We start from the raw sequence: 13,350 nt of genomic DNA, 5'->3' as shown, positions 1-13,350 counted from the left end.
CTATAATTAAAGGTATGCCAGTTAAAACAAGTTAGTTAGTTAGTTAGACAAAATGATGTAAATGGAAGGGTGTTTTTCTTTTCTTTTTCTATAGTAGGTTTCCTATTTTTCGAATGTCTTGCTCGTCGTTTAGGCTATGAATAATGGATCCTGAGCATATGAAAAGCATAGCTTTGTATAACATGAATCCCAAAAGATCTTATTAATAAAAATAAATGCGGAGCCAGGTATTGGGGTGAATGCTGAAACATCAGAGAAACAGAACCAGTCACAGCTAACTTCACCTCGCCAATTCCTCAGGTGATCTCATTTCTTCAGACTGGAAGCCTCTGAGTCCTCATGCGTAATGAATCTAGCTAAACTGCTGCTAAAAGCCTAAAAGTTTAACCAAGCCTAGTTCCTGGTTTTCACACCTTGTATACCTTTCTGCTTCCTGCCCTCACTTCCTGGGATTAAAGGCGTATGTCACCATGCCTGGCTGTTTCCAGTGTGGCTTTGAACTCACAGAGATCCCCATGAATCTCTGCCTCTAGAATGCTAGGATTAAAGGTGTGTGTGCCACCATTTTCTGGCCTCTATGTCTATCTAGTGGCTGTTCTGTTCTCTGAACCCAGATAAGTTTATTAAGGTGCACAATATATTGGGGGATACAATATCACCACAGCTTTGAAGAACACCATGTGCAGATGTGAAGGAAAGCTAGATAGGATTGATTTACACATAAAGTTACTATAAGGCCTAGTTGGCTGGATGTAGAAAATGCTACCATTTTTAAATGTCATTTTTAGTAAGTGCACAGATGGCAGTGAACAGTGTGGTTAATGAGCCAGGGCATAATGTAAGTGTCAGAACAGTACTATTATTTTAAATACATAGGTATAGCAGGTTAATAAAAAGATTCCTGCAACAACCACAATACTTGAGTGAAGGAGTGCTGAGACTGAGATAGGGCCATCTATGGCTGATGGGAGTTAGGGGAGGAGGCCAAGTTGTTCCAATTTGCCTGGGGCTGCCATTAGAAAGCCTAGGAGAGGAATTCAGTTGATGTTGTTGGAAAGAAAAATTTGTCGAAGATCTCAGGAGTTGGTGTTTAGACAGAATCATATTGTGGTTAAACTGAATCCAATGTCTCCATTGTGATTAATAAGATTGCTTACAGGCCTGCAGTGTCTGTGTCGGCTCAACCAAATCATCAGCTGGTAAGAAATGATATAGAACCGGGCGGTGATGGTGCACACCTTTAATCCCACCACTCGAGGCAGAGGCAGGCGATCTCTGAGTTCAGGGCCAGCCTTGAACTCACTAGAGAGTGAGTTCAAGGACAGGCTCCAAAGCTACAGAGAAACCCTGTCATGAAAAGAAAAGAAATGATATAGTACCTATGCCTTCCCAACCTATAAACAGCTGTTGGCTGAGGTAAGGATAATTATGGTGATTAAAAATAGAAGGTATTTGATAAAACATTTTAGGTGAGTGTTGGAATGTATAAATAATGAGGAAAACTCTTATTGATCAGGTTACAATTTTTTAAAAAAGGGCCAGGTAAAAAGATGCAGAAACAGTCAAATTTTAAACTGATATTTTGATAGAATTAATAGCAATTCTGTGTTAGTTATTAGGAGTGTTAGAAGAATGATATTAGGGGTAATAGGCTAAGAAGAAAAGCATATTTGACAGATGAAGTTATGTATAAGGGGAAATTAATTGATTTAATAATGTCAGTTACAGAAATAAAAATTGGAAAACCAAAGATTAGAGAAATTAAGAAGACGGGAAGATGTGGCTATATTTATTACTTTTATGTGTTGTTGCACCAAGTTTCTGACTCCTAAGGCCAATGTCATTTCTTCTATCCTATAAAAGTAAGAAAGCGTATGTTTATATATGGAAGCATGAATTAGTGGTTCTTGCACACATTTTGGTAAAGAAGAAGCTGACAACTCCTGTTTTTATATTCACAGTCTAATGTTTTCTGTGATCTATATTTATAGAATGTGTCCTATAATGAATTTGGGGTTAATAATTAATAAAATTAGGGGATAATGTGGAAGGTTATAAGTGTAGATTCTCATGTGTATGAGTGGTAATACTGTTAATATGATTAGTAAGTGTGCCTCATTGAGCTGTAATAATTAAGTACATAGAGTATTTGGTGGTAATAAGAATATTTATAACTATAAGGATGAGGGAAAAATTAGAAAATCAACAATATAAGCTTTAAAATTTTATAGACATACACAAACTTAAAATATTCAAGGTATTTTTGAAGAAAAACAAAGGATTCATACAAGCACCAGGTGGCTTGTGCCTTCTCTTGCAAGTATACAACACTGGGCCAGAAGAATGGTTCCATGAGTGAGAGAGCTCTTGTTCTGAAAGCCTGACTCCCTGAGCTCCATCCTAGGAACACACGACGGAAGGAGGAAACTAGATCCACATGCAAGGGGAGAACTTACTCTCAAGCTGTCTTCTGACTGCCTCCCCCATACACAATATAGTATTTTTTTTAAAGTACACAAAGCATTCTTGTTTAACAACCTGATACTGAATTTGGGGCCTCCAGATTCAATACTGGTTTCAGAAAATGAAAAAGACTGGTAAATGTTATTGTGGAGATGAAAAAGACAAAACTAAGATTGTGGAAAACTTTACAGAGGAGTCAGTATATTGGACATGTTCAAATACAAAGAAAAAACAAAGTGATAGGAAAAATATAGATTAATACTTAGCAACTAAATTCCACTATACAAATGTCATGGCAATTTTGGTATCCCATATAATGGGATACTACTGTTATGGTGTACAAACTGACTCATAGTTATGCACTCAAACATACTTTTATTTTTACCTTTCATGAAGTAACATGCTGGGTATTTGCTCCAACATGAAACAGTTGAAGAAGTTTATGTGATCTTATATTACCCACATTTAAAAGCTGTTAAAGCAACATGATGGGTACATGGAGACTCATTTACTATTCTCTTTTTTAATCCTCACAATTTCTGAAATAAGGAAGAACTAGGGATATACTCAATTGATACAGTGCTTGCCAAGTATGCATGAAATTTTGGGCTCAGTTCTCAGTGTTACATAAACCTTGTATGGGGGTGCATGGCTATAATCCCAACATTTGAGAGGTGGAGGCACATGGATCAGTTCATCCTTGGCTATATTGAAAGCTTAAAGCCAGCCTGTAGATGAGGCCCTTTCTCAAACCAGAACCCTGAAACCTTTTTATTTTCACAATAGGAAAAAAATGTTTTAGAAAATTTCATTTCCCAACATAAATCCTTCAAGAGCTTTCTCCCTACTGTGTGCTAGATTTAACTCTGAATTTTTCCTCCAGTGTTTTACAAGATAGCCCCTAAGTGCTGTAACATTTCTTGTCTAATCACTGCTTCAGTGTTTCCATTCAGAATTCATTTTCCTATTTCCATCTGCCAAATGTTACCTCCATCCTTCAATGTTTGCCCCAAACAGCAGAACCATGGAGCTAAAAGAGGACTTAGCTGTAGATCCAACTACTTTAGCTAGTGAGCTTTGAACAAGCTTAGGAGTGGAAGTTTAAAAGTCTGATTTTAGACGCTTCCTCAAGTGAACTATCTTGCAGAATCTCAATAGACCATAAAGAAATAGGCAAAAGATAGAGTTGCTTTTGATAAGGTATCCAGGGTCCTCAAGCCTTAATCTCTGAAAGATGAATGACAACCACAAGGATTCATCCTTGAATGGTAAGAGCTCGAGCTAGAAGATTAAATTCCTTCCAACAGTCATAGTCAATGGGCCCACACTGCCTTCAGGTCCATCTCCTTCTGCTTCTGTTGACTCACACTGCCTTATACCAATGAGTCTCCCCTTGGTACCCTCTCTATACACAGACACCCATGAGTAGGAACAGTATCTACAGTCAATGACTAGGTTCTGCTAAAAAGTTCTATGACAGATGAAGAGATGGCTCAGCAGTCACAAGTAAACACTAGTCTTGCAGAAGACAGGAATTTGATCCCAGAACCCACATCAGGCAGCTCACAATCAATTGTAACTTCAGGGGATCTGACACCCTCTTCTACACTATGGGTACCTGCATTCAAGTGCACACCTCCCCCACAACTGAAAATAAAATCTAACTTAAAAAAATTAGAAGCAACTGGGTTGTATTTGTTTTATTTCCCCTCAAAACTGCAAATTTGAGAAGAGAGATCATTTTTTACTGACTCTCACTGCAGGAGAGCACTAGGACCCCTGACTACAGGGATTGCAGAGACTAACCATCTGCTGCTGCCTTCCCAGGAGGTATAAACATGGGAGGCCAAGAGAAGGTGAAGCACTTCAAGTTTTCAAAGGCGATCTTACTGTTAAGTAGCAAAATCAGAGAAATAAAGGCTGAAAATCTTCCTTGGAAGGGAGCAACTTATAAGGATATTAAAAAATATTTACAAGGAAATGTCAGCTAATCATAAATATCATACAACTAACTAAGATGTAATTTGCTAGTATAGTTGTGCTGATCCGTAGGAAACTGCCTGTATTTTAATCATTTTTATCCTATAAAAATTCAATTTCCCATGGTTCAACCTAGTAAATGGTCTAGACCACCCAGAGACATCAGTGTCTTTACAGAATAGTTTAACACACACTCAGAGTAGAACAATCTCATGAGAAAGAACAGCTTGTGTAGGGTGAGTAGGACTCATCAATTTAGTAAAGATATAAGAGGAAGACATTTGAGAACCAATAGTACTCAATAATGCTCTGATTAAAAAGGAATAAAATAAAAATACTAAGAGTGGAACAAATAATTACACTAAAGATACCTAAATGATTAAGCTGTTCCTTCATCTAACTACTGTATAAACAAAAATGTAAGCTGCTCAGGAATGTTTATTTCCATATAAATTAAAAATCTCTACTAATTTAATTATAAAGAAGTAAATTACATGTGTTATAAATTCTATAAGCCACTTAAAATGGGAACTCTTTTTTAAAGAGTATATGGAAATCATGTATTAATCATAATCATTTACCAGACTCTTTCCTACTGTGATTAGAATTTTCAGGTATTTGTATGTGGAGTATACTCCTGAACTTCAGAGCCACGATTGACATTCTAATCATTGGTTTTCTATCACCTAGCATGGTGAATGGCATAGATCATACACTCAGATGCCTGCTAAACTAATCACTAAGTTAGTATTTACTTTTATTCTTGATTTTCACTTTTAATTATTAAAAAACCTATAGTGAGATACCAGGCACAACATTGCATATTACATCTGTATGGATAAATTTAAGGTAAAAACAAAGGAATATGAGTTCTCTTTTAAACTGTAAAAGGTTAATGGCTTCTTAAACTACATAAGGGCTATAATAGCTTTGTCTATAAAAATAAATGGAAATTATCTATATGTTAATCAGGTAATTCTTTTTATAAAAGGCAAAGGAGCAAAATGTTTCAATCAAGGTGACAGGTATTTACACATTTTTAGTAATATCTGTGCACTGCTTTTGCAGGACTTCTACTGTGAAGGCAGAAGCCTCCGTGTTTTAAAACAATCAAACACGTCAAAACTAAAAGATTTTTAATATGACAGTGTGTTGTCTGATTCACATACTAAACTGCTCTATACAGGGAGACTTCACAATCCAGGAGCCATAGCCATGCTGCTGCAAGTAGGACTTCAACAGTGCTTTAGCCTCTTGGTAGGGCCCAGACATACACTAGAAGAGAAAAAGTTCAACTGAGTCAAATGGGCTACAAAGTAAATAACTCCCACTGTTTAGCTTTATGTTAAAAAAAACTAATAAAAGCTGAATTCCTGTGCTAATTTCAAACAATTACTTCCCAACATGCCTAAAAAGGCAATTTTGCTTGTTATTTAACATTTTAATTAAGAGTAAACAAATTCACGACAGAAAAACTGAAAGAAAAAAACATAAAGTATGCCCTATAACACCCAAACTGTAGATAACTCCCATTGCTATTTTCATGTGCTCTCATTTTCTATAAATAAACATATACCTTTAAAAAGCTACCTTTTATGAATTATTATAAAACTCACCCGCTGCAAGTGTACAATTTTGTCTTTGTTAAAGTTACTGAGATGTACAAATGTCATTAAAATCCAGTGATAAACTTCCACCTCTAAATCTTCCCTTGGGCCTGCCTGCAGTCAGTCTGTATTAGCCCCACGCAACTACACATTTTTATGTCTCTAGATTTTTTTTCCTGGAAGTTCCATATAACTTGATTAACACAGTAAGTACTCCACTATGTTAGGCTAGCACAACATTTTCATGCTATTGCATGTCAGAGTTAGGTTTTTATTGTAGATTAATACCATTGTATAAGTCTATCATATCATATCTGTCCATTCACCAGCTTATGAACTTGCATTGTTTCCAGTTGTTACTATCAGAAAAATGCTATTATAAACATGTCAGTTTTGTTTCTCACAAATACCAGTGGTACTGCTGAGTCCCACAGTAAGTATGTTTACCTTTGGTGGTGGGAGAAGCCAAATTGTTTTCCAAAGTGGCTGTACCATTTTTCCAGTCTCATTGTAATGCACGAGCACTCATTTCTCCAAATGATTAGCAGTACCTGGAGTGGTCCAGCTTATGGACTACAGTTGTTCATGAGGTTTAGAGAAAGAAGCTTACTCCATCAAACTGTGAAGTGTAACAGCAAGTGCTGATGAAGAAGCTGAGGAAATGACCGAGCCCTGTCTAGAACTGGCCAATGTGACTGAATTACACAGTGGTCAGTGTAAAGTAACCAGCTTTATCTTGAAGAATATGTCATCTATGACTTAAAGAGAAATCTATGCCTGGCTTAAAGTTTCAAAGGATAACCTGATTGTTTTGTTAAGGGTTAATGCAGATACTGGCTATAAATGAAAGCCAATGTTCATTTACTACCCCAAAATCCTTATAGTCATCAAAAGAATCATACTAAATATATTTTTTGTGATTTATACATGAAACAATGAAGTCTGGATGAAAGCACATCTGCTTATAGCATGGTTTACTGAATATGTACACAAGTATATTTTTCTAAATATACTTTTTAGTATATTATATATATTTTATATATATAGTATTTATATATATTATATTTATTAGATTTGGTAATTATTAAGCAAGTAAAAATGTAGATAATAAAACACTAAAATGAATAAGGAATAAAGTTTTTCATTTTGTTTGACAACTATAGTTTAAATTATTTATGACATGCTTTGGAGTATACTAATGAATAATCACTACTTTCTTACAAAATACTATTTTGAGATATAAACAAGTACCTAAGATACAGTGTTAATAAATCTTTTCTGAATATACAAGTAAGATGTTAGGCTTTTATGAAAAACTTAGTGGAAAAAGCTATATGGATATAGAATAAATAGAATTTATTTTAAAATATGATAGATCCCTTGGCATATCAGTTTTTTTTAACATTTTTTTTCTCAATTAGTGAACAGCTTTATTCTAAGGAGAGCACCCCATTTCTGCTGCTCCAACAATGGGGCATGTGGAATGCATGACAGTAGAAAACTCAGTCCTGGCCTGGAGAGATGGCTCAGAGGTTAAGAGTGCGCCAGAGGTCCCGAGTTCAATTCCCAGCAACCACATGGTGGCTCACAATCATCTGTAATGAGATCTAGTGCCCTCTTCTGGCCTGCAGTCATACATGCTGTATACATAACAAATAAATCTTAAAAAACCAACACATATATTAAAAAAAAAATCAGTCCTAAGAGCATGAACACATCATTCCTCTTCATCTTCCTCAGCCATGCCCAAGACCAGGGTACTTAGGGCCTGAGCGGGGGTTGCCTGCTGAACAGAAACAATGCCACTGAGCAAGGCATAGCCCACCATGGTTGCCAGCCCTGCCAGCACAGCTAGAATCTGGTTCCAGCACTGGTAGGGCTCCTCCTCGGTCTCAGGGCCTGCTGGTGTCTGGCATGGAGGTGGCACCTCAGCTCCATCCTGGGGAAAGTAGAGGGTACAGTAGATATAGAGGTTGTATAGCCCATGAAGTGGGGCCTGCAGCTTCCCAATGGGCAGCTTTGCCTGCAGTAGCAGGACCAAATGGCTAAAACCAAAGGCAACCAGGGAGGCAGGGGCATCGCCAAAGAAGAACTTCTGAGAGCCCAGACCTTGAGAGAGAAGGGTTAGGCATTCTCAAGCCTCTTGATATAGCTCTTTTTCTAGTTCTTCCTCATCCTCTGGTTTGTGCTCATCACACAGCAGCCACAGCTGCTCCATGTACTGGCATTGCATGCAGCCTGGAAGGAAGAAGTTGATGGAAAGGGCATAGCCTCTGCATACCACTTTTGGGTCACTTCCACATAGTTCTTGGCATCTATCTAAAAAGTATGTATTAGCACAGGGAGTAGTTTCTCCTCCAATAGAGGAGGCTAGGGTATCTGCTCCTTGCCCAGCTAACAGATCATAATCAGCATTATACTTCTTTTTATGAAGATGGGTGATGATCTTGTGTGGTACTGAGATGACCTCTCCATTACTGGTTTAAAGGGCAGGCAGAATTCCTGAAGGGCTCTGCCAAGAATTGCTGATCTTGTGTACCTTCAGTGGAGCACCTATAAATCTGGTATAGGTCAGAATGGCCAGACTGCCCAGGTCCACAGACAGCAGCTCCCAACCCCCTGACCAGCAGAATAGCTAGCTCCATGAGTGCTGCCATCTTGCACACTCTCTCCAGTTTTTTTTTTTAATATTTCTATGGCACAGAAAAGTCTAATAGATTCCCTAAACTGCTGTTTTCTACAATTGCTCCCTGAAACACACATATTTTTGTTGTTTGGAGGCAAGGGCCTTCTATGTAACTCAGGCTGGTCTCAAATTCATGCTCTTCCTGCCTTAGTCTCTCAAGTGCTTAAGAGGGGATCCATTCCTGGTAGAGGCTGTGAACATGTTGAAATGACAACAAAGAATTTAAAATATGACTTAAATTTACTTGATGAATAGTGGCAAGGTTTGAATGAAGTTCTACTTGGCTTAAAATGCTATAAAACATGCTATTCAGGAATCTTGCATGAAAGAAAAAATGAACGTGACAAACCTCACTGCTATCTTGAGAAACTATAGCCATTCCAGCACGTGGGATGTGGAGGAAGGATGATTGCTGAGAGTTAGGCTAGCCTAGGCTATATAGTGAAGCCTTGTTTCTAAAGAGCAGCCATCTATATGAAAGCAAGGCCCTCCACTGCCAAAGCAACTCACTAAGTTTTTATTGTTGTTGTTCTTAGAAACATTTAAAAAAAACATGTTTTAAAGAAATGCTGTTACCTACGCACTTAATAGGCTACAGTATTATACAAAGTTAACTATTACACACATGACCATAAAACTCTGTGTGACTCCCTGTATTGAATGGTCTGGAACAGAGCTGCAGTTTCTAAGGTATGTCTAGTTTAAACTGTGAAACAGTTAAGTTTTCCAACTTTGTTCTTGTTTCCCCTCTACTTTCTACACAAGTGTCTGCAGCAACATTGATTTTTGCACTGAAGCAGTAGATTAAATTTGAAGACATATGCCATCTTAACACAGAGATTTCCAATTCATGAATTTATTACATCCTTTCATTTATTTACATCTTCCTTAATTTCTCTCAGCAATGTTTTATCACTCTAGTGCACAAGTCTTATAGCTCTTTTGTTAAATTTATTACTGTGTATATGTGCCTGTGTATTTGTTGTTGTGTGAAATGGCTTTCTAAATAGATTTTTGGAATATTTGCTCTTACGATATAATTATATAATTTATTTTTCATATTGTTCTTATATAGGGGCTGGAGAGATGGCTCAGAGTTAGTTCCCGCTGCTTTTCCAGAAGGCTCACATTTGGTTCCCAGCACTCACATAAGTGGCTCACAACCACCTGTAACTCAAGCTCCAAGGGATCTGACACCCTCTTCTGGTCTCCACAAGTACCCACATACAACATATTTCATACATATACACATACATACAAATAAATAAATTGTTCTTATCTGTGACATTCCCAATTTACATACAATCTAATAGCACATGATAAGTTATCCAGCAGAAACCCAGGAAATCTATCTTATAGTCTTAGCAATGTTCTTTCCTGACATTTGCAGCCCACAGAGGAAGAAGACATGCTCCATGTTGCTGTTTGTTCTTTTATTTGGAAACCTCACCCAAGGGGACACTCTGCTCTGCCTAGGTCCTCCAGGTGATGGTCTTACAGGGTTTCTCCAGTAGGTTTCTGCACCAGATTATTTATTATTATCATTAGTAGTAGTAGTATTGTTATTATTTTGCCATCTATCTCTTGCTTTTATTATTATTATTATTATTATTATTATTATTATTATTATCTTTTACTTTGGCTTGCTACATACTTGATAAAATTATTCATTCTAAACTGAAACTATGGTTATTGTATATCATTCTATGGGCCACCAGAACATATGAACAGAATAATGTAAGAGGGGTGATGGGCCAGGTAGTGGTAGTGTACACCTTTAATCACAGCACTTGGAGGTAGAGGCAAGCAGATCTCAGTGAGTTTGAGGTCAGCCTGGTCTACAAAGCAAGTTCCAGGTAAGCCAGTCACAGAGAAACCCTGTCTCAAAAATCAAAACAAAAAAAGAGGGGTAACAAATAACATTCCTGTCTTCCTTCCAGTCATCGGTAGGGAAGGTAGATTTCAGTTTTTACTATTAGGAATAGTACTACTGTTAAGTTCACTGATGATACCTTTATGAAGTTGTAGTAAGTTCACTTCTATTTTTTTACTTCCCTAGTGCTTTACTGAAAAATGGGAGACTGTCAAATGCATTTTGAACATATTTAAGATAATTATGAAAGCTTAAACTTGGATTATTAATACAGCGTTTCACATAAAAATAATTTTCTGATGTTAAATCAACCTTGTAAACCTGATATAATAAACCTTGAACATAGAGTAGAATACTAATGATTTCTATATGCTGCTGGATGGTTTTTCAGTATCTCGCTAAGGTCTTTTCACATTTATGTTGGTATTGTTATTTCCATCTGTGATACTTTTGTTAGTTTGGGTATCAAGGTAGTCTTACTGGTCTTGTAAGAAGACTAGGGAAATGTTCTTTATATTCAAAAGTTATTTTGTAGGATTTATATAATTTTGTTATGTAGAATTCAGGGTCTGGTATTTTAAATGGGAAAAGAACATGTTAACAATTCACAACTTCTCTATTTGATTAAGTTACAGTTGGATGTTCTGGTTTTTGTTTTTAGTCAGATTTTGTTGTTTGTATCTATTTAGCAGCATGTCCATTTTATCTAACTTGTTAACAAACAGCTGCTGGAAATCAAATGGCTCCCTGTGGTCATAATGACAACCCTTTTTCTCATTCCAGCATTCAATGATTTCTGTTCTCATTTACACTCCTTTATCACTAAGTGATTACATTTTATTTCTTTTAATGAACCAATTTTAGATTTCATTTATTCTTCTATTAATTTTTGTTTCAAATTTCATTGATTTCACTCTGATTCATATTATTTATTACATTTTACTTATTTCTGTGTTCCCAGTTCCCCACTTTTATTTTAACCAACTTCTAGAGTTGGAAGCTTAAATAACTGATTTTAGAATTCTTTTGTAATATAAGCATTTAAAGCTATACACTTTCCTTATTTCTTTAATCATCCATGCATTTCAATATATTGTGCTTTTTAACTCATTCTAAGATAATTTCTTAGTTTTTCTGAAAGATTTTTTCCTACAATCCATTGGGTAATTTGTAAGTTAATTTCCAAATATATGGCAATTTCCCAGATTTCATTCTATTGCTAATTGATATTTTAATGCCACAGTGGCCAGAACATATTTTCTGTGATGTTTATGTTTTATTTTTAAGTTTTCCTGCTTTTACTATGAGATCTGTCTTCATCAGGTATACAGCTGCTCTGGACTCATCCTAGTCTTTTATTCTATTCTATTTTTATTTTTATACTAGGCCTAGAATCCTAGTGGTTATCATGTTTTTATAGCTTAGAGACAAATGATTTAGTAACAGCAGACATTGTACTCATACACATAAGACCCGTAAGGCTTCTGCCTTCTTCTGGCAAACTTGCATGAAGAAGTGGGTATATTTAATATTGCATCTGTATCTTAAGCATCCTTTAGCTTTTGTTCATTTCCTGTTTTTCTTGAACCTGTCATGTATATGACTCTGCTACAAGTCCCTAGGACAGGGCTATTGAGGGGCAGACCCCAATAGTCTGCATTAAGACTCTATAGTTTTCCCACTGGCCAGAGAACACAGAGAATTTCAATTTCATTCTAGTCTTTTAATTTCCCCATATATCTTGGGAACCAGATTTACCATTTGCCTCCAACAAGGACTGCAACTGGAGCCAGTGAATTTACCAGCTTTCCTTATTCATTTCCTACCAATTTTGGCACCTTAAGCAGAAAAAAAAATCCACAAATTGTTATCTTCTGACCCACATCAAGCCCATTCCCTCTGACAGTAGTAAATCTATGACTTTAGTGGCATCTTCATCTAGTAAAACTACACTCCCCATCTTCAAACTAGATATGAAGACAAGAGAATGAAAACAGCTCCAAGCAAGAACATAAACTCGTTATTCTTATTTCAAATCCTAGCACTTCTTCAAGAATATATAGTTTTGAATTTTCTACCTTTACTTCATTTCCAGAGTTATGAAAGGCTGTTTTTGACATTTTAATTCAGTTTTTTATACTTTTTAAAAAGACTTGTAGCCTCCTGACATCACTGAAAACAGCAATGATAGAAAGAAGCTTAGACTTATTTATATGTGGGTATGTGTGCACAGGCTTGTAGTTGATACAACTGTAAGTGGGTATGTGTGCACAGGCTTGTAGTTGATACAACTGTAAGTAGGTATGTGTGTACAGGCTTGAGGTTGATACAACTGTAAGTGGGTATGTGTGCACAGGCCTATAGTTGATATAAGTGTAAGCTGGTTTATGTACACAGGCTTATAGTTGATGTAACTATAAGTGGGTATGTGTGCACAGGCTTGTAGTTGATACAACTGTAAGTGGGTATGTGTGTACAGGCTTGAGTTGATTTAACTGTTTGTGGGTATGTGTGCACAGGCCCACAGTTGATATGATTGTAAGCTGGTTTATGTACACAGGCTTACAGTTGATATAACTGTAAAAGGGTAGTATACACAGGCTTGTAGTTGATATAATTATAAGTGGGTATGTGGGCACAGGCTTGTAGTTGATACAACTGAAGTGGGTATGTGTGTACATGCTTATAGTTGATAGGAAGTTTTGCAGCTCAAAAGTATGGTTTGGTCATTTCAGTGCTTG

The 13,350-nt window shown here is 36.5% G+C and overlaps 1 protein-coding gene and 1 pseudogene across 1 annotated transcript in view; both read right to left on the bottom strand.

Moving 5' to 3' along the window:
- Positions 1-5,406: 5,406 nt before the first annotated feature.
- Positions 5,407-13,350, bottom strand: part of Adad1 (adenosine deaminase domain containing 1) — a 40,696-nt gene continuing 32,752 nt past the window's right edge. Inside the window, exon 12 of the mRNA XM_036190844.1 lies at positions 5,407-5,718. Within this exon, the coding sequence (XP_036046737.1) occupies positions 5,605-5,718 (114 nt within the window). The 3' untranslated portion in view covers positions 5,407-5,604. The remainder of the gene's footprint in view (positions 5,719-13,350) is intronic.
- Positions 7,530-12,569, bottom strand: LOC118585489 (annotated as a pseudogene).

Source organism: Onychomys torridus, chromosome 6 (assembly GCF_903995425.1).
Source record: "Onychomys torridus chromosome 6, mOncTor1.1, whole genome shotgun sequence".
Lineage (NCBI taxonomy): Eukaryota > Metazoa > Chordata > Mammalia > Rodentia > Cricetidae > Onychomys > Onychomys torridus.
This window is presented reverse-complemented; position numbering and strand designations above follow the sequence as displayed.